Source organism: Scyliorhinus torazame, chromosome 13, assembly GCF_047496885.1.
Source record: "Scyliorhinus torazame isolate Kashiwa2021f chromosome 13, sScyTor2.1, whole genome shotgun sequence".
NCBI classification, from domain to species: Eukaryota; Metazoa; Chordata; class Chondrichthyes; order Carcharhiniformes; family Scyliorhinidae; genus Scyliorhinus; species Scyliorhinus torazame.
This window is the reverse complement of record NC_092719.1, coordinates 215,226,663-215,248,567: the sequence shown is the minus strand read 5'-3', so window position 1 is coordinate 215,248,567 and position 21,905 is coordinate 215,226,663. Positions and strand designations below refer to the sequence as shown.

The 21,905-nt window shown below is 52.0% G+C and overlaps 2 protein-coding genes across 2 annotated transcripts in view; one reads left to right on the top strand and one right to left on the bottom strand.

The window, feature by feature from the left end:
* The window catches only part of LOC140388613 (monoglyceride lipase-like), a 160,807-nt gene that overhangs the window by 31,888 nt on the left and 107,014 nt on the right, over positions 1-21,905 (top strand). The gene's annotated exons all lie outside the window — the stretch shown is intronic.
* Positions 1-21,905, bottom strand: part of kbtbd12 (kelch repeat and BTB (POZ) domain containing 12) — a 49,735-nt gene that overhangs the window by 21,017 nt on the left and 6,813 nt on the right. Inside the window, exon 2 of the mRNA XM_072473052.1 lies at positions 5,555-5,825. Within this exon, the coding sequence (XP_072329153.1) occupies positions 5,555-5,825 (271 nt within the window). The remainder of the gene's footprint in view (positions 1-5,554; positions 5,826-21,905) is intronic.

Here is a 21,905-nt window from a genome sequence, read left to right as displayed (position 1 = left end):
CCGGCCCCGACGCAACATGTGCAGGACTACAGGAGCCGGGGCGTAGGAAAGGAGGTCCCCAGCCAGAGAGGCCGGCCCGCCGATCGGTGGGCCCAGATCGCAGGAGAGGCCACATCGGGGGTCCCTCCCAGGGTCGGACCACCACCCCCCCCCCCCATCCCCGCCCCCCCCCCACCCTCAAAGGCCGCCACCCGACCCTTCAACACCGAGGTCCCGCCGGCCCACAGCAGGTTAGAACGGTGCCGGCGGGACTCGTTTTTTTTCTTACGGCCGCTCGGCCCATTCGGGCCGGAGAATCGGCGGGCCGGCCACGTAGAGCGGCCCGCGACCGGCGCCATGCCAACCACGCCGGCGCCAATGCCGCCGATTTTCCGCTCTGCGGAGTATCGCATACTGGCGTCGGGGCAGTGTGGCATGTCGTGTTGGGTGTTCCGATACACAAATGAACCAACACAGCACAAATGAACCAACAACTCTGTTTTATTGTCTTGTACAATAACAACTAATAGCTCCTGGCTTGGGTACGTGCTTCACCAGCTAACCTGTGGACCCAGCCCTATCACTCTCTTGGTGAGGCACTCAGCACATGGTGTATGTCTGAGTGGCACGCTGTGAGCTCTGTGCTCTGAGCTATCTCCTGGTAGAATGAGCAGGGACTGTGGTGTTCCCTATTTTATAGTGCGTGTGCTCTCACTGGTGATTGGCTGCGATGTTGTGTGTGTGTTGGTTGGTCCAACTACCTGTCCATCAGTGTGTGTGTGTGATTGCACCATGATATGCTGATGTGGATATCATGACATCCCCCCTTTTCACAAGGATATGTGCCTACATGGTAATAAATATTGGTGTGTACTGCGTGCATCTGAGTATGTGTGTGCAACATCTACAACATGTACATGAGGCTAAACTATATAAATAGGAAGGTGTCAGGTGCAACAGAGCAACGAGGTTGTACCACAAACAAAACAAGTGCAATCATCAAATATCGAAAGAGAACTCCTGGAACGACAAGAAAGAAACACGTTAACATTATTGCACAGCAATTCAGTGAGTCCAATGTGCAAACAGGCTCAAGTCCAGTCTATTAGGTGGGCGACGAATTCAGGTTGACCGCCTCAAGGGTGGGTCAGGATCCACCGGCTGAGGAATGGGCCTGGCCACGGGCGAGAGAGGAATAGGCAGAGTGTCAGGAAGCTCCACGAAGTCGACATCAGGGACAACAGGAGGGCGTGGCACCGGTGCATGATCTCGTAGCGAGCGCGGAAGCAGCCGAAGGGCCTGCCGATTACACCGGCGAATGGAGCCATCAGGCATACGAACCAGGATCGAGCGGGGAGCCACGCGGCGGAGAACCTCAGCGGTTGCCGACCAGCCACCCTCCGGTAGGTGTATGCGGACGTTGTCTCCAGGCGCCAGGGCAGGAAGATCAGTTGCCCGAGCGTCATGTGCCACCTTCTGCTGAGCACGCTGTTGTTGCATCCTTTGCAGTACTGGAGCATGGTCGGGTTCAGGAACATGAATGGACGGCACAGTGGTCCTGAGGGCGCGACCCATCAACAGCTGGGCTGGTGAGAGGCCTGTGGGCAGTGGGGCCGAGCGATAGGCCAGCAGGGCTAAACAGAAGTCAGATCCGGCATCAGCAGCCTTGCAGAGGAGCCGCTTCACGATGTGGACGCCCTTTTCCGCCTTGCCATTCGTCTGGGGATGCAAGGGACTGGACGTCACGTGTGTGAAGTTGTATGCAGTGGCAAAGGAAGACCATTCTTGGCTCGCAAAACAAGGCCCGTTGTCAAGCATGACGGTAAGCGGAATTCCATGGCGAGCGAAGGTTTCTTTGCATGCCCGGCTGACAGCTGATGATGTCATGTCGTGCAGGCGTATGACCTCCGGATAATTTGAAAAATAGTGAATCAGAATGACATAGTCCCTGCCGAGCGCATGAAAGAGGTCCACACCCACCTTCGCCCAGGGGGACGTTACCAACTCATGGGGCTGAAGCGTCTCAGGGGGTTGCGCCGGCTGAAACGTTTTGGCAGGTGGGGCAGTTGAGCACCATGTTGGCGATGTCGTCGCTGATGCCCGGCCAGTACACAGCTTCTCGGGCCCTCCGCCTGCACTTCTCAATCCTGAGATGGCCTTCGTGCAGTTGTTCGAGGACAAGTTGGTGCATGCTGTGTGGGATCACAATCCGGTCCAACTTTAGGAGGACACCGTCAATGACGGCCAAGTCATCCCGGACATTGTAGAATTGTGGGCACTGCCCCTTGAGCCACCCTTCCGTCATGTGGCGCATCACACGTTGTAGAAGGGGGTCAGCCGCAGTCTCACGGTGAATGTGGGCCAGACGTGCGTCAGTAGCCGGCAGATTGGCCGATGTGAAGGCTACTTGTGCGTCGACCTGACAAACGAACCCCTCCGATTCGGGCGGTGTGTTCACTGCCCTGGACAGGGCATCCGCGATGATGAGGTCCTTTCCCGGGGTGTAGACAAGTCGGAAGTCGTACCTCCGGAGCTTGAGCAAAATGCGCTGGAGGCGAGGGGTCATATCGTTGAGGTCCTTCTGAATGATGACGACCAGGGGGCGATGGTCGGTCTCCACAGTGAACTGCGGAAGACCATACACATAGTCGTGGAATTTGTCGATGCCGGTTAACAAACCCAGGCACTCCTTTTCAATCTGCGCATAGTGCTGTTCTGTGGGGGCCATGGCTCGCGAGGCATAGGCGACCGGAGCCCATGATGCGGTGTCGTCCCGTTGCAGGAGTACCGCCCCAATGCCGGACTGGCTGGCGTCAGTCGAGATCTTTGTGTCCTGAGTGGTATCGAAAAACGCCAATACCGGGGCGGTGATGAACTTGACATTGAGCTCTGGTGTGCGGACAGCCACTGGAATTCCGTTGTCTTCTTGACCAGGTGGCGAAGAGCCGTTGTGTGGGAGGCAAGGTTGGGAATAAACTTCCCCAGGAAGTTGACCATCCCGAGAAAGCGCAGCACTGCCTTCTTGTCTGCCGGCTGCTGCATGGATGCGATGGCAGCCACTTTGTCGGCATCCGGCCGCACCCCTGGCCGGGAGATGTGGTCCCCAAAACCTTTAGCGCAGTCTGGCCAAAAGAGCACTTAGTTCGGTTGAGTCGCAGGCCCTGATCTCGTATTCGTGCAAAGACACGCTGGAGACGACTGATGTGCTCCTGTGATGTGGTGGTCCAGATGATAACGTCGTCTACATAGACGCGCACCCCTTCGATGCCCTCCATCATCTGTTCCATGATGCGATGGAACACCTCGGAGGCCGAGATGATGCCAAACGGCATCCTATTGTAGCAGTATCTGCCAAAGGGAGTGTTGAAAGTGCACAGCTTCCTGCTGGACTGATCCAGTTGAATCTACCAAAAACCCTTTGAGGCATCAAGCTTGGTGAATATTTTAGCCCGGGCCATTTCGCTCATGATTTCTTCCCGTTTGGGTATGGGGTAGTGTTCCCTCATAATGTTATTGTTCAGGTCTTTTGGGTCGATGCAGATCCAGAGTTCGCCAGTGGGCTTCTTGACACACACCATGGAGCTGACCCATGGCGTTGGCTCTGTGACCCGGGAAAGCACTCCTTGGTCCTGCAGCTGCTGCTTGAGGCGGTCCTTGAATGGTGCTGGGACTCTGTGAGGTGCGTGAATGACCGGGGTGGCATCCGGTTTGAGCCGTATTTTGTAAGTGTAGGGCAGTGTGCCCATGCCCTCGAAAACCTGCTGGTTGTGGGCGAGGAGCGAGTGGAGCTGTGCCCTAAAGTCTGCATCCAGGAAATCGGACGTGCCTTCTGGAGACAGAGTGTGTACCCGCTGAACGAGGTGGAGGATCTTGCACGCCTGTGTGCTTAACTGAGAGTCCTTCGAGGATCCAACTATTTCAAAAGACAATGTGGCTTTATGTGAGTTGTGTGTAACCTCGAGCTGGCAGGACCCCGTGGCCGGGATGACGTTTCCATTATAGTCAACCAGCTGACAGTGGGATGGCCGAATTGGTGGTTTAACCTTCAAGGTCTGGAAGGCGGACCATGCAAGGAGATTGGCGGAGGCACCAGTGCCTGATACCAGGACTGGAAACTAGCCAGCGACTGTGAGACCTACCTGCACCTCTTCCGTAATCCGCCATCATGCTCCATGGAAAACATTAGCCCGCCGCAGCCGCTCCGAATCGCTAGAAATCTTGGCGTCAACTGGAAGCTGTTTTAACAGCGCTTCCAGCTCTTCCTAGAAGCCACAGACAGGGAGAATGCATCAGACACCAGGAAGATCACCCCACACCTGGTACCATGTCGTGTTGGGTGTTCCGATACACAAATGAACCAACACGGTTGTAGATGGTACAACTCTGTTTTATTGCCTTGTACAATAACAACTAATAGCTCCTGGCTTGGGTACGTGCTTCACCAGCTAACCTGTGGACCCAGCCCTATCACTATCTTAGTGAGGCACTCAGCACATGGTGTATGTCTGAGTGGCGCGCTGTGAGCTCTGTGCTCTGAGCTATCTCCTGGTAGAATGAGCGAGAACTGTGGTGTTCCCTGTTTTATAGTGCGTGTGCTCTCACTGGTGATTGGCTGCGATGTGTGTGTGTTGGTTGGTCCAACTGCCTGTCCATCAGCCTCCCGTATCAGCCTCCCCGAACAGGCGCCGGAATGTGGCGACTAGGGGCTTTTCACAGTAACTTGATTTGAAGCCTACTTGTGACAATAAGCGATTTTCATTTTTCATTTCATTTTCATCAGTGTGTGTGTGATTGCACCATGATATGCTAATGTGGATATCATGACATGGCCCAGTCGCGGGGATTCTCCGGCCCGGCTCAGGGCTGGGAGAATCCTGCCCCCAGGTTTAACCCCTGGGTTGTACTGAGTTGGTCAGTCCCAGCCGGAGCAACTAGAGTGCACTATACAGTCACCCTGAGCGCCGTGGGTTAAGGAAAGGAAACTAGATGTTACCTGTATCGTCCATTGGGTGCTGCTTGGTCGGGATCAGTCTCACCAGGGCAGCACGGTAGCACAGTGGTTAGCACAATTGCTTCACAGTTCCAGGGTCCCAGGTTCGATTCCTGGCTTGGGTCACTGTCTGTGCGGAGTCTGCACGTTCTCCCCGTGTGTGCGTGGGTTTCCTCCGGGTGCTCCGGTTTCCTCCCACAGTCCAAAGATGTGCAGGTTAGGTGGATTGGCCGTGATAAATTGCCCTTAGTGTCCAAAATTGCCCTTAGTGTTGGGTGGGGTTACTGGGTTATGGGGATAGGGTGGAGGTGTGCGCTTGGGTAGGTTGCTCTTTCCAAGAGCTGGTGCCGACTCGATGGGCCGAATGGCCTCTTTCTGCACTGTAAATTCTATGAACTAAGGAAGGAACCATCTGGTCCAGATGGCTTAATAACACACTGCGGACATAAGCATTTTTTTTTCAAAGTGAAAACCCGTCAACACAAAGCGCATTCCAACTACCCCCAGGACGGAGTACTGCATCTCGGTAACGGTTAGGGTATTTGCATGCTAAAGCAGCCAGCGGCATTCTACACGCATCTTAACCTGTGGTGTCCATCCACCCAGCACGTAGATATGGTTTCCAACTGTGACAGCGGTGTGACACGCCAGAGGCAGCGGCAAAGGCGCCACACTCCTCCACTGGCCCGTCTCCAGGGTGTACTTGTCCACGCAGTTCGTGATCAGGTATTTACCCTTCAGCTTCATCTGGCCTCCGATGAGGTACAGGTTACCGTGGGCCGTTCCCGCAGTGTAGAGCTCTCGGAAGGGGGCAGTGCAAAGTTTCTCCCAGTGCTGATTCCCGCGAACGTGGTACCTTAGGATTTAAGGAATAACTGAGGAGAGTTACCAATGTGTTACTTCTACCATTCAGAGATAGCAGCGTGAGTGAAGTGGTTTGCCTTGGTGGAAGGAATAAGGAGATGCCTAATGGGATGGAGATGGAAAGGGATTTAGGCATTCACATTTACAAATCATTAAAAGTAACAAATGTGCAAGCAAAGCACTGGGGTTTATTTCTCAAGGAACAGAATTCAGATGCAGAGACATCATGTCAAACCCCAACAGAATCTTGGTGATACCACTCTTGGAATCCAAGGACGTTTCAGATCTCCATAACATATAGAGGGTGTAGGAGAACTGGAGAAAATGAAAATTAGATGATGTGAAAACTGAGAGGATACAATTGTCAGGACGGACTAAACAAGCTGGTGTTCATTCCGAGAAGGGAGGAGGCTTGGTTACCTGAGAGACATTTTTAATATCATATGAAGGAGTTTGAAAGGTTGGATGTTGAAAAAGACTACCCGGATTTTTTCTGGCAAGAGTGAAGCCAGGGAGTTGGGGTGAAAGGCGAGAGCCAAGACTGTTCCAGCCGACAGCGAGACAGGGACAGCTAATATTACCGATGGCCACCCATGAAGCGACTGCCCCTGGGGCCTCCATCCAGAACTTGCTCCTGCCCAACGTTTTGAGTGCGTTATGCCTCTTCTTTGGAATTGAACAGAGCTAGAAATGGGATGGGGTTTATGATACAAGCTACACTTCCGCCGCCGGAAGGAATGCTGCCCTGTTGGAGGTGCTGTCTTTAGGGCGAGATGTCAAAAAGAGGCCTCAGGAAGGAAACACCAATTTTCAGGCATTAAACTTCCTCAAACACAAATCTGACAATGACCAGCTAATGTATTTTAGGTGTTGATGAGGGATAAATATTGGCCCGAACATTGTCCACCTGTCAGAGCGACAGTTTTATACCTTATCTGAATGATGGCAGCAATGACAATGTAGCACTCCCTCCATACTGCTTCTGCTGTGTCGGTGCGGATTTACAATGAAACACACCATGCTGATAGAAATCAACTTTTGAGTTAGCTATAGATAAGATAGATAAAAGTTTTAATGAAGAAATCCTGGTTGGAAAAATCCGTAAATCCTTAAGAGTATTTAAATAAATCAAAATATATCAACCATGAGAGCGAGAAAAGCTGAGTACTTGGGCATTGATCAGATAAGACACTCCATTCTCACATTTTGCAAGTTGCTTGGAACAGCTCGACAATTCCAGGGCCAGTGAAATGAGACTCACATGCCTTCCCAGGCCTGGACAAGATCCGTTTCCATGGTAACAGTCAGTCAGGGTCATAATGACTTTTCGAAAACTGTGTTAATCTAATTAATGTTAGAGGTATAATTGGCAAGCCAGGTTATGGAAAATTACAAAATCACACAAAGACTTTTATCTCTTAAATTGACAGACAGACAGTTTGGTCGAATTGAGTGAATGATAAATTAGTTAAAGCCAATCACAGCTGTGAAGAGGGCAAACGATAGTAATCTCCTTAAAAGTTCAGTTGTCGGGATGAGAAAACACTTTTCTATTCCGGAATCATTTCTTTTTTAAAAATATTTTTTTATTCTCCTCCTTTTTCACATTTTCTCCCAAATTTACACCCAACAATAAACAATAATCAGTCACAAATTTAAATGTCAATCCCCATATCAATAACAACGATCCCACCCTCCCACCAAACCCCCAAATAGTAGCCCGCATGTTCACATAAACAAATGACAAAAAGGAATCAGGAATCACCCATAGTCACCATTAACACACACAGTCCCCCTCCCCCCCCCACCCTCCCAGCCCCCAACCCCACTAATGTTCGATGTGATCCAATTCTCGAAAGTGCATAATGAATAATGCCCATGAATGGTAGAACCCCTCCATCCTTCCCCTCAGTTCAAATTTGACCTTTTCAAGCGTTAAGAATTCCAGCAGGCCCCCCCCCCCCCCCCCCCCCCGCCATGCCAGGGCACAGGGTGGAGAGGTTGATCTCCACCCTAACAGGATCCGCCTTCGGGCAATCAACGAGGCGAAGGCTACAACATCGGTCTCCGCGCCCGTTTCCAACCCCGGCTGTTCCGACACCCCGAATATGGCCTCCCGGGGGCCCGGGTCCAGTTTCACATACACCACTTTAAAGGTTACCCTAAAATCCTCCTTCCAGTAATCCTCTAGCTTTGGACAGGACCAAAACATATGAACGTGGTTTGCGGGGTCTCTCCCACAACGTTCACACACATCTTCTACCCCCTCAAAGAGCCGTCTCGTCCTCTCCCATGTAAGGTGCGCTCTATACACCACCTTCAGCTGTATCAGCCCCAACCTCGCACATGAGGTGGAGGCGTTCACCCTCCGGAGCATCTCACACCAGAACCCCTCCTCCTTATCCTCTCCCAACTCTTCCTCCCACTTTGCCTTGATCCCTTCTAGCGGCGCCTTCTCCTCCTCCAAAATAGCCCCGTAAACTGCTGATACTACCCCTTTCTCCAGTCCCCCTGTCGTCAGCACCTCCTCCAGCAATGTGGAGGCCGGCTCCACCGGGAAGCTCTGTATCTCCTTTCTGACAAAGTCTCGAACCTGCATGTATCTAAATATTTCCCCCTGCTCCAGCCCATACGTCGCTCCCAGCTCCTTCAATCCCGCAAAACGATCCCCAAGAAACAAATCTTTTAGTGTCTTAATCCCCTTCTCCTCCCGTCTCTGAAAATTTCCATCCCACTTCCATGGCTCAAATCTATGGTTCCCCGAATCGGCATTTCCCTTGACCCTGCCCCCAACCCGAAGTGTTGGCGAAACTGCCTCCAAATTCTCAACAAAGCTATTACTACCGGACTCCCTGAGTATCTCCCCGGGGCCGTCGGGAGCGGCGCTGTCGCTAGCGCCTTCAATCCCGACCCCCTACCCAAGCTCTCCTCCATTCTGACCCATTGGGAGTCTTCCGGAATCATTCTTACCTAATCTCTGAAACCTATCCTCTTGCGTGCTTTGCAAATCACCAGTTTTCTTTTATTTTAAATCACTCAGTCGTTTTTAATGGTGCATATTTGATTTGAAGACTTAACGAGTTGTATTTTAGAACTCAACCACTGTATTTGCTAAAGACAATCGATCTGACTAGCTTGTTGCCGGGCCAATCGGAACTTCCCAAATTCTGTATTGAAAATTGACTTTCCCAGTCGACACTACAAGTTGATAAAAATAAAGTTTCAAATAACATAACCAATATCGCAGTCTGGAATCTCTGTTATTTGGGAACTGAGAAGGGATAACGCATGTCCAGGGTTCTGAATAGACACAGAGATCCATCACGTGCCGAGGCACAGGGCCCTTACCAACAGAGAGGGCCAGCCCTCCACCCCCGCCCCCCCCGTCGCACTCGCAACTGAAACACTCAAGAGTCAAATCAGCTGCCGTGCTCAAACCAGTGAGCCGATCAGCAAAAAATTAACAGTGAACTCAGATTCTGACTGGATGAGGACCAAAGGGCAGAAAGGTAAGTAAGCAATAGTTGGCCGCAGGCATGCGTGTGTGGAGGAGGCCATGGGGCGAGGGAAAGGAGCGGTGGTGGGCCATGACGGGGGCACAGCGTGGGTGAGGTAGGCTGCCTCGAGGACACCAGGCGAGTGAGGTGAGAGTGGGAGAGTTCGAGGGGATGAGGGGTGGGGGGAGACTGTGAGGGGTGGGGGGGGGAGGGGAGAGTGTGAGGGGATGGGGTGGTGAGGGAGGGGAGAGTGTGAGGGTGTGGGAGAGGGGGAGGGGAGACTGTGAGGGGATGGGGTGGTGGGGGAGGGGAGAGTGTGAGGGTGTGGGGGAGGGGGGACTGTGAGGGGATGAGGGAGATGGAGGGGAGAGTGTGAGGGTGTGGGGAGGGGAGACTGTGAGGGAGGTGGAGGGGAGAGGGTGAGGGTGAGGGGAGAGTGTGAGGGTGTGTGGGAGGGGGTGGGGAGAGTGTGAGGGTGTGGGGGAGGGGAGGGGAGACTGTGAGGGGATGGGGGGAGGTGGAGGGGAGATTGTGAGGGTGTGGGGGAGGGGAGAGTGTGAGGGGGTGGGGGGAGGGGAGATTGTGAGGGTGTGGGGAGGGGAGAGTGTGAGGATGTGAGGGAGGGAAGACTGTGAGGGAGGTGGAAGGGAGAGTGTGAGGGTGAGGGTGAGGGGAGAGTGTGAGGGAGTGGGGGAGGGGAGACTGTGAGGGGTTGGGGGAGGTGGAGGGGAGATTGTGAGGGTGTGGGGGAGGGGAGAGTGTGAGGGTGTTGGGGAGGGGAGGGGTGAGTGTGAGGCTGTGGGGGAGGGGAGACTGTGGGGATGGGGAGGTGGAGGGGAGAGTGTGAGGATGTGGGGAGGGGAGACTGTGAGGGAGGTGGAGGGGAGAGGGTGAGGGGAGAGTGTGAGGGTGTTGGGGAGGGGGAGGGGAGAGTGTGAGGGGATGGGGTGGTGGGGAGGGGAGACTGTGAGGGGATGAGGGAGGTGCAGGGGAGAGTGTGAGGGTGTGGGGAGGGGAGACTGTGAGGGGATGGGGTGGTGGAGGGGAGAGTGTGAGGGTGTGGGGGAGGGGGAGGGGAGACTGTGAGGGGATGAGGGAGGTGGAGGGGAGAGTGTGAGGTTTTGGGGGAGGGGAGAGTGTGAGGGTGTGGGGGAGGGGAGACAGTGAGGGGTTGGGGGGAGGTGGAGGGGAGAGTATGAGTGTGTGGGGAGGGGGACTGTGAGGGGATGGGCGAGGTGTAGGGGAGAGTGAGTGGTTGGGGAGGTGGAGGGGAGAGTGTGAGGGAGTGGGGTAGGGGAGAGTATGAGGGTGTGGGGGTGGTGAGAGTGTGAGGGAGTGGGGGAGTATGAGGGTGTGGGGGAGGGGAGAGTGTGAGGGAGTGGGGGAGGGGAGAGTATGAGGGTGTGGGGGAGGGGAGAGAGTGTGAGGGAGTGGGGGAGGGGAGAGTATGAGGGTGTGGGGGAGTTGAGAGTGTGAGGGAGTGGGGGAGGGGAGAGTATGAGGGTGTGGGGGAAGGGGAGAGTGTGAGGGAGTGGGGGAGGTGGAGGGGAGAGTGTGAGGGAGTGGGGGAGGGGAGACGGGGATGGGGGAGGTGGAGGGGAGAGTGTGAGGGAGTGCGGGAGGGGGTGTATGTGACAGGGTTGCTGGGCCGGTTTAGCTCAGTTGGCTGAACAGCTGCTTCATGATGCAGGGCGAGGACAACAGCTTGGGCTCAATCCCCGTTCTGGCTGAGGTTATTCATGAAGGCCTTCTCCACCTTGCCCTTCGTCCGAGGTGTGGTTAAATAACTAGCAGTCACCCCCTCCCCTCAAAGGGGAAAGCAGCCTATGGGATTATGGTGACTTTATTACTGCGGGAGGGAGAATTTGTGAGGTGGGCGGGGGGGGAATGGGCAGCGGGAGAGTAGAGTGAGCGTCGTTTGAAATCCATGAGCAGAATCACAATTTCATAGTTAAAAGAGCGAGAACCTGATAAAAACGTGGCCTTGACTGTGTCTGCTCTTTCAGGCACTTTATTAGCTGCCTAAAATAAAGATCCGTTCCTTTAGCGATATGAAACCACTAACAATCGGGCCGTCAAAAACGCAGATAAACGGAGGTGAGGCAAGAGGATGAAGCAAATCAAAAAAGCAGTTTGTTATTTTAAAAAGCTCAAAGCATTGAACGTTTTTTTGTGGCTTCCGCCTTTGTGTTCTGTGGGGCGAGGGTGGGAGGACAGAAATGAAGGTGAGCTACAGGGCTCCCCGAACTGTAAATCCACCTGGGATGTTGTGTGTCCAAGTCTTTATTGGGGGCACACTTTAAAGATACTGGGCTGGATTCTCCGCCAGGGGGCTCCTCCGTTTCGTCGGCACGCACTCACGCCTGGGGATTTCCCGACGGAGTAGGGGGTGCCCACAATGGGAAACCCCATTGGCCGTGCCAGAAAACGGGTGCGGCGGGTCGGAGAATCCCGCCCGGGGGGTTCCCATTTAATCAGAGATGCGGAGGAATTTTTTCTCTCGGTTGGTCATCAGTCTGTGGAATTCCTTTCCACAAAGAGCAGTGGAGGCTGGGTCATCGAGTACATGCGAGGCGGCGTTAGATTGATTTCTGATTGACAAAGGAGTCAAAAGCTATGGGGAAAACGGTGTTGGGGTCACAATCAGATGAAACATGATCTTATTGGTTGGAGGAGCAGAGCACGCTCAATGGTCTCAACGGACAACTTGCTTCCATTTCTTATGATCTTACGAAAACCACCGCCTGCCGACTCAGAGACACGACTGCGGCTGCTCAGTCAAATTCACATTCCAAGCATAGGTGCAACAAAAGGGAAATGGGCGATAAGCAGCCCAAAGATTGGACAATATAGCCCCAGGAATCTTGCGTGTAAAGACCATGGGTGGGCTTCTCGGGTCCGCCAGCCGTGTTTCCCAGGGCGACGCCCCCCCCCCCCCGCCCCACCGCCAGCGGGTTTCTCTGTTCCCGCAGTCGGCCAACGGGGTTTCCCGTTGTGGCTACCCCACGCCGTCAGGAAACCCGTCGGTGTGGGTGCGTTGCCGGGGCACCGGATGACCCCGCCGACGGAGAATTCCGCTGCATAATGATGCACATAGCAAATCATTAGAGGGTATTTAGCCCTGAATGAGAAGCCACATGACTTAGCAAGGGAAAGAAGCAACTCCATGAGTCAGACGCAAACTCTTGCTTGCTGTTAAGTAAATCTGTTCCAACAGGATTGAACTGGAAGATTCATATCAGCACAGTCTGTTTTAGCTCAGTTGGCAGCACCCCTGTTTTTGAGTCAGAAGGTGGTGGGTTAAATCCCACTCCAGAAACTGAGCATAAATATCCAGGCTGACGCTCCCAGCGCCAGATCTGAGGAAGTGCTAAACTGCCAAAGGCGCCCATCATTTGGACGCGTTGTTAAACCAAGACCCGTATGCCCTCTCAAGTGGATGCAAAAGATCCCACATGGTGTTGTTTTGATGAAGAGCATGGGAGCCGTGCCCAGTGCTTAACCCTCAATTAGCATCACAAGAACAGATTATCTGGGCCAGTCTCACATTGCTGTTTGAGGGATCCTGCTGTCCGTGAATTGGCTCCGACATTACAGCGACAACTACACTTCAAAAGTAATTAATTGGCTGTGAAGTGTTTTGTGATATTTGGTGCTATATAAATGCAAATCTTCCTTTCATCCCACGGGGCCGGATCCTCCCCACGCCCCCCTGAGGACCGCACCAGCCAGGTCCCGCCATGTGGGACCATGTCTAATCCACGCCGGCGGGACTGGCCAGAAACCGATGGCCGCTCAGCCCATCGGGGCCCGGAGAATTGCCGGGGGGGGTCGGACTTTTGGACCTTTCCCCCCGATTTTGTACCGGACTTGAATTGTAAAACTGAAGACAGAGGCAATTGTGTACTGAATTCCCACATCGGTGCATGGAGAGAAGGACTAGAAGTGCTCGTAAAGGCAGAAATAGAAAGACAGAGAAGGCTTGGGCTGAAGCTGCAGCGGGAGACAGCATGGCGGAGGACCGGACCTCTGGCTTGTCGACCAGGTGGTCAACGGAGCAGCTGATGCAAGTCATTCAGGAAGGCTGTGCTCAGCAGAAACGGGACTGCTTGGACCCGATAAAAGAGTCAATTGAGCGTCTGGAGCTTAGGTTGGACGCCCAAGATCAGGCGATCCAGAAGGTGGAGAAGGCACTGGCTGAGTAGGAGGAACATCAAACTGCGGTGGAGTTGGAGGTGGGGACGCTGAGAGACCAGCAGAAGAAGCTCCTGGAGAAGGTGGAGGACCGAGAGAATAGGTCCCGCCGGCAGAACCTGAGAATCGTTGGGCTCCCAGAGGGGTCCGAAGGAGCCGACGCTGGGGCATACATAGCGGGCATGTTCGAGAAGCTGCTGGGGATGGGGCATTCTCCCGACCCTTGGAAGTGGACAGGTCTCACAGAGCACTCGCGAGGAAGCCACGAACGGGAAACCCCCCCGAGGGCAATGGTGGTGAGATTCCACAGGTACCCAGATAAGGAGCGCATTCTACAGTGGGCCAAGCAGACACGGAGCTGTAAGTGGGACAACAGTATCCCGCGGGTCTGCCAGGACCTGAGTGTGGAGGTGGCCAGGAAGAGGGCAGGCTTCAACCAGATTAGGTCGATCCTTTTAAAGAAAAAGGTGAAGTTCAGACTGTTGTATCCGGCCCGTCTCTGGGTCACGTACGAGGAACAGCACTTTTATTTTGAGTCGCCTGAGGAAACGCTGGACTTCGTGAAAAGGAAAGGACTGGTGGTGGACTGGGAACTTTTGAATCTTTGCTGCAACGTTCATGGTTTTTTGTTTTCTTTTTGTTTCTCTGTTCTTTTAAAAAAAGTTTCTTGTTTTTCGTTTTTTGGAAGCTGTTTGCAATGCCTTCTGTATTGGTTTGGGACCAGTGCAGAGCCGAGTGAGTTAAGGTTTTCATTTGCACTGTTCGGGGATGGAGGTGTGCTTGTTTAGATTTTGGTGTTTTTTCTGTTGTGCAATTGTGTGGGGATTGTTTGATGTTAGAGTATGTTTGTATGGGCGGGGGGGGGGAACAATAGGTGGAAGACTATCCGGCGCCAGGGATGCGAGCCACCAAGCCAGCTGGGCGGGCTAGCTCACGGAAGCGCAGTGGGACGTGTGCATACGTTCGGTTTATCAAGGGGGTTGGGCTACAGAGTGTTGTTACTAGGGGGGGGGAGGGGGGGAAATGTTCTGCTGACGAGGGAGGGACTTGGGCCAAGGGACAGAGAGGAGGTTGGGGGCAAAGGCTGCCTGGGGGCGGGCATGGGCTGGAGGCGGGCCCAAAAAAGGGGATGGCTGATCGGCAAAGGGGGGGGGGGGCAATGTGCTCCCTAACTAGACTGATCACCTGGAATGTTCGAGGGTTAAATGGGCCGGTCAAGCGGGCACGTGTGTTCGCTCATCTTATGGGACTGAAGGCGAACGTGGTAATGTTGCAGGAGACGCACCTCAGAGTAACGGACCAGGTTAGATTGAGGAAAGGCTGGGTCAGTCAGGCCTTTCACTCGGGACTGGATTCAATGATTAGAGGGTTTGCGATGCTGATCAATAAGCGGGTGGTGTTTGAGGTGGGTAGAATAGTCTCAGATGTGGGAGTTCGGTACATTGTGGTCAGTGGGAAACTGGAGGGGGTGCAGGTGGTATTAGTAAATGTGTATGCACCAAATTGGGATGATGTGGAGTTTATAAAGAGGATGCTGGGGAAGATACCGGACCTGGACTCGCACAGGTTGGTCATGGGAGGGGACTTCAACACAGTTATTGACCCTGGCTTGGACCGGTCAAGCTCGAAAACGGGTAGGGTGCCAGCAATGGGAAAGGAACTAAAAGGGTTCATGGAGCAGAATGGAGGTGGTGGATCCATGGAGATTTGGGCAGCCAAGGGTGAAGGAGTGCTCCTTCTACTCACACGTGCATAAAGTGTACTCTCGGATTGATTTCTTTATTTTGAGCAGGGCCTTACTGGCAGGGGTGGTGGACATGGGTACTCGGCGATCACAATCTCAGACCATGCTCCGCACTTGGTTGACCTGCAGGTTAGTAAAGGCAGTAACCAGCACCCGCGCTGGAGGTTGGATGTGGGACTTTTGGCTGACGAAGGGGTGTGCGGGCAGCTGAGGAAATGTATTCAGAACTATCTGCAGGTCAAAGTCACGGGGCAAATTTCAGCAGCGGTGGTGTGGGAAGCACTGAAGGCGGTGGTCAGAGGGGAGCTGATCTCGATACGGGCCCATAGGGAGAAGGTGGACAGGGCAGAGATGGACCGACTGGTAAAGGAGATACTACAGATCGATAGGAGGTATGCGGAGACCCCAGAGGCAGGGCTTTTAAAGGAACGGCAGAGGTTACAGGCGGAGTTCGGCTTGTTAACCACAGGGAGGGCGGTGGAGCAGCTGAGAAAGGCGAGGGGGGCGATCTATGAGCATGGAGAGAAGGCCAGCAGAATGCTTGCACAGCAGCTTAGAAAGAGGGAGGCAGCCAGGGAGATAGGGAAAGTAAATGATGGAGATGGGAACCTGGTTGGAGATTCAGCAGGGGTGAGTAAGGCGTTTAGGGATTTCTACAGTAGGCTGTATAGGTCGGAACCCCCTACGGGGCCGGAGGGGGTGAAGCACTTCTTGGAGGGGCTGGATTTCCCAAAGATGGACGGGGAGGTGGTAGAAGGGCTGGGGGCACCGAACGGGTTGGAAGAGATAGTGGAGGGTCTGAAGGCCATGCAGGCGGGTAAAGTCCCGGGGCCGGACGGGTACCCAGTGGAGTTCTATAAAAGGTTCTCTGGGATATTGGGGCTGGTGTTGAAGAGGATGTTCAATGAGCAGTGAGTCCTCCCAGTGAGACAGAGAAGACAGCCAGGAGTGAGACAGCAAAGAGTGAGTTTGGGAATTTGAATCGAGGTGGGAATTGGAAGCTGGGTGGGGAGGAGGTGCGTTTTATCCCTGGTAAGTGACTGGTAAGTAGTGTTTCTGTTTTTCTGTTTCTTTTCATTGGTATATTTATTTATTTTTTTCTTCATTGTTTATTTATTTAGTTAAATTTTTTTGGGGGGGAAATTGAAATTGTTAGGTTAACCGAAGGTTTAAGACATGGCAGGAGATCTCAGACCCGTGTCATGCTCCTCGTGTACGATGTGGGAGCTCAGGGACACGTCCACTGTCCCTGGCTCCTTCACGTGCAAGAAGTGTGTCCAGTTGCAGCTCCTGTTAGACCGCTTGACGGCTCTGGAGCTGCGGATGGACTCACTTTGGAGCATCCGCGATGCTGAGAACCTCGTGGATAGCACGTTTAGCGAGTTGGTCACACCGCAGGTGAAAGGTACTGAGGGAGATAGTAAATGGGTTACCAAAAGACAGAGCAAGAGTAGGAAGGCAGTGCAGGTGTCCTCTGCGGTCACCTCCCTGCAAAACAGATATACCGCTTTGGATACTGTTGAGGGAGATGGCTCACCAGGGGAAGGCAGCAGCAGCCAGGCTCATGGCACCGTGGCTGGCTCTGCTGCGCAGCTGGGCAGGAAGAAGAATGGCAGGGCGATAGTGATAGGGGACTCAATTGTAAGGGGAATAGACAGGCGGTTCTGCGGACGCAATCGAGACTCCAGGATGGTATGTTGCCTCCCTGGTGCAAGGGTCAAGGATGTCTCGGAGCGGCTGCAGGACATTCTGGGGGGGGGGGGGGGGAGGGTGAACAGCCAGCTGTCGTGGTGCACATAGGCACCAACGATATAGGTAAAAAACGGGACAAGGTCCTACAAGCTGAATTTAGGGAGCTAGGAGTTAAACTAAAAAGTAGGACCTCAAAGGTAATAATCTCAGGATTGCTACCAGTGCCACGAGCTAGTCAGAGTAGGAATGTCAGGATAGAGAGGATGAATACGTGGCTCGAGAGATGGTGCAAGAGGGAGGGATTCAAATTCCTGGGACATTGGAACCGGTTCTGGGGGAGGTGGGATCAGTACAAACCGGACGGTCTGCACCTGGGCAGGACTGGAACCGATGTCCTGGGGGGGGGGGGGGGTGTTTGCTAGAGCTGTTGGGGAGAGTTTAAACTAATGTGGCAGGGGGATGGGAACCGATGCAGGAAGTTGGAAGGTAGTAAAACAGGGACAGAAATAAAAGGCAGTAAGGGGGAAAGTGTAAGGCAGAGAAGCCATAGTCAAAAATCAAAAAGGGCGACAGTACAAGGTACAGTGACTGAGGGGAGCTCAGTGAATAGGACCAGGAATACTAAAAGAAATAAAATGGGATGTGAAAACATTAATGGTAAGCGACGCGGCAGGTTGTTACAGGAAGATGTGGGTTCGACGACAAGGAAAATTAGGAGAAAGGTTAAGAGGAAATATAACTTAGGAGAGGTTACTGATCGAGGTGTTAAGATTAAGAACAGAGGTAAAAAAGCCAACATGAGTGTACTTTACCTGAATGCTCGTAGTATTCGGAATAAGGTAAATGAGTTGATGGCGCAAATCATCGTGAATGACTATGATTTAGTGGCCATTACTGAAACATGGTTAAAGGATGGTCACGACTGAGAGTTAAATATCCGAGGGTATCAAACTTTTCGGAAGGACAGAGTGGATGGTAAGGGAGGTGGTGTAGCTCTGTTATTTAAGGATGACATCCGGGCAACAGTAAGGGATGACATCGGTGCTATGGAGGATAAGGTTGAATCCATTTGGGTGGAAATCAGGAATAGTAAGGCGAAAAAGTCACTGATAGGAGTAATCTATAGGCTACCAAATAGTAACATTATGGTGGGGCAGGCAATAAGCAAAGAAATAACAGATGCATGTAGAAATGGTACAGCAGTTATCATGGGGGATTTTAATCTACATGTTGATTGGTTTAACCAGGTCGGTCAAGGCAGCCTTGAGGAGGAGTTTATAGAATGTATCCGCGATAGTTTCCTCGAACAGTATGTAATGGAACCTACGAGGGAACAAGCGGACCTAGATCTGGTCCTGTGTAATGAGACAGGATTGATTCAGGATCTCATAGTTAGGGATCCTCTCGGAAGGAGCGATCACAATATGGTGGAATTTAAAATACAGATGGAGGGTGAGAAGGTAAAATCAAGCACTAGTGTTTTGTGCTTAAACAAAGGAGATTACAATGGGATGAGAGAAGAACTAGCTAAGGTAGACTGGGAGCAAAGACTTTATGGTGAAACAGTTGAGGAACAGTGGGGAACCTTCCAAGTGATTTTTCACAGTGCCCAGCAAAGGTTTATACCAACAAAAAGGAAGGACGGTAAAAAGAGGGAAAATCGACCGTGGATATCTAAGGAAATAAGGGAGAGTATCAAATTGAAGGAAAAAACATACAAAGTAGCAAAGATCAGTGGGAGACTAGAGGACTGGGAAATCTTTAGGGGGCAACAGAAAGCTACTAAAAAAGCTATAAAGAAGAGTAAGATAGATTATGAGAGTAAACTTTCTCAGAATAGAAAAACAGATAGTAAACGTTTCTACAAATACATAAAACAAAAAAGAGTGGCTAAGGTAAATATTGGTCCTTTAGAGGATGAGAAGGGAGATTTAATAATGGGAGATGAGGAAATGGCTGAGGAACTGAACAAGTTTTTTGGGTCGGTCTTCACAGTGGAAGACACAAATAACATGCCAGTGACTGATGGAAATGAGGCTATGACAGGTGAGGACCTTGAGAGGATTGATATCACCAAGGAGGTAGTGATGGGCAAGCTAATGGGGCTAAAGGTAGACAAGTCTCCTGGACCGGATGGAATGCATCCCAGAGTGCTAAAAGAGATGGCTAGGGAAATTGCAAATGCACTAGTGATAATTTACCAAAATTCACTAGACTCTGGGGTGGTCCCGGCGGATTGGAAATTAGCAAACGTGACACCACTGTTTAAAAAAGGAGGTGGGCAGAAAGCGGGTAATTATAGGCCAGTGAGCTTAACTTCGGTAGTAGGGAAGATGCTGGAATCTATCATCAAGGAAGAAATAGCGAGGCATCTGGATGGAAATTGTCCCATTGGACAGACGCAGCATGGGTTCATAAAGGGCAGGTCGTGCCGAACTAATTTAGTGGAATTTTTTGAGGACATTAACAGTGCGGTAGATAACAGGGAGCCAATGGATGTGGTATATCTGGATTTCCAGAAAGCCTTTGACAAGGTGCCACACAAAAGGTTGTTGCATAAGATAAAGATGCATGGCATTAAGGGTAAAGTAGTAGCATGGATAGAGGATTGGTTAATTAATAGAAAGCAAAGAGTGGGGATTAATGGGTGTTTCTCTGGTTGGCAATCAGTAGCTAGTGGTGTCCCTCAGGGATCAGTGTTGGGCCCACAACTGTTCACAATTTACATAGATGATTTGGAGTTGGGACCAAGGGCAATGTGTCCAAGTTTGCAGACGACACTAAGATAAGTGGTAAAGCAAAAAGTGCAGAGGATACTGGAAGTCTGCAGAGGGATTTGGATAGGCTAAGTGAATGGGCTAGGGTTTAGCAGATGGAATACAATGTTGACAAATGTGAGGTTATCCATTTTGGTAGGAATAACAGCAAAAGGGATTATTATTTAAATGATAAAATATTAAAACATGCTGCTGTGCAGAGAGACCTGGGTGTGCTAGTGCATGAGTCGCAGAAAGTTGGTTTTCAGGTGCAACAGGTGATTAAGAAGGCAAATGGAATTTTGTCCTTCATTGCTAGAGGGATGGAGTTTAAGACTAGGGAGGTTATGCTGCAATTGTATAAGGTGTTAGTGAGGCCACACCTGGAGTATTGTGTTCAGTTTTGGTCTCTTTACTTGAGAAAGGACGTACTGGCACTGGAGGGTGTGCAGAGGAGATTCACTGGTTAATCCCAGAGTTTAAGGGGTTGGATTACAAGGAGAGGTTGAGTAGACTGGGACTGTACTCGTTGGAATTTAGAAGGATGAGGGGGGATCTTATAGAAACATATAAGATTATGAAGGGAATAGATAGGATAGATGCGGGCAGGTTGTTTCCACTGGCGGGTGAAAGCAGAACTAGGCGGCATAGCCTCAAAATAAGGGGAAGTAGATTTAGGACTGAGTTTAGGAGGAACTTCTTCACCCAAAGGGTTGTGAGTCGATGGAATTCCTTGCCCAGTGAAGCAGTAGAGGTTCCTTCATTAAATGTTTTTAAGATAAAGATAGATAGTTTTTTGAAGAATAAAGGGATTAAGGGTTATGGTGTTCGGGCCGGAAAGTGGAGCTGAGTCCACAAAAGATCAGCCATGATCTCATTGAATGGTGGAGCAGGCTCGAGGGGCCAGATGGCCTACTCCTGCTCCTAGTTCTTATGTTCTTATGAGGCAAGGGAAAGAGGGGTGCTGCCCCCGACGATGTCACAGGCCACAATATCGCTGATTCTGAAGCAGGGCAATAACCCGGAGCTGTGTGGGTCCTACAGGCCGATATCCCTGTTGAATGTGGACGCCAAATTGCTGGCCAAAATTTTGTCCTCCAGGATTGAGGATTGTGTTCCGGACGTTATTGGGGAGGACCAGACGGGGTTTGTTAAGGGTAGGCAGTTGGCGGACAATGTAAGAAGGTTGTTAAATGTGATCGTGATGCCCCCGGAAGGTAGGGAGGTGGAGGTAGTGATCGCAATGGATGCAGAAAAGGCTTTTGATCGGGTAGAATGGGAATTTCTGTGGGAGGTACTGGGACGGTTCGGATTTGGGAGGGGCTTTATTGACTGGGTCAGGTTGCTGTATCAGGCTCCTGTAGCAAGCGTACGGACGAATAGGACAACATTGGACTATTTTAGACTGCACCGGGGGACGAGACAGGGATGCCCCCTCTCCCCACTGTTGTTTGTGCTGGCCATAGAGCCGTTGGCAATTGTTCTGAGAGCCTCAAGGGGCTGGAAGGGGCTGGTCCAGGAGGAGAGGGGGGGGGGGGGGGGAGCACAGAGTCTCGCTCTATGCAGATGACCTGCTTCTGTATGTATCGGACCCAATAGAGGGGATGGAAGAAATCATGAGGATTCTAGGGGAATTTGGCCGGTTTTCGGGGTATAAGCTAAATATGGGGAAAAGTGAGATGTTTGCGGTCCAGGCGAGGGGACAGGAGAGGCGACTGGGGGAGCTGCCGTTTAGATTAGTAGGGGGAAGCTTTAGGTACCTAGGCATTCAAGTAGCGCGGGAATGGGACCGATTGCATAAATTAAATCTGGCCCGACGAGTAGACCAAATGAAGGACGATTTCCGGAGATGGGACGCGCTCCCGTTGTCACTGACTGGGAGGGTGCAGACGGTGAAGATGACGGTCCTCCTGCGATTCCTGTTCATGTTTCAATGTCTCCCCATCTTTATTCCGCGGTCCTTTTTTAAACGGTTCAACAAAGTGATCTCTGGCTTTGTTTGGGCGGGCAAGACTCCGCGGGTAAGGAAGGTAATGCTTGAGCGGAGTCGGGGAGAGGGCGGGCTGGCGCTGCCAAATTTTAGTAACTATTACTGGGCGGCGAATATAGCCATGATCAGGAAGTGGGTGGTGGCGGGGTGGTCGGCATGGAAGCGTATGGAGGCTTCATGCAAGGGCACCAGTTTGGGG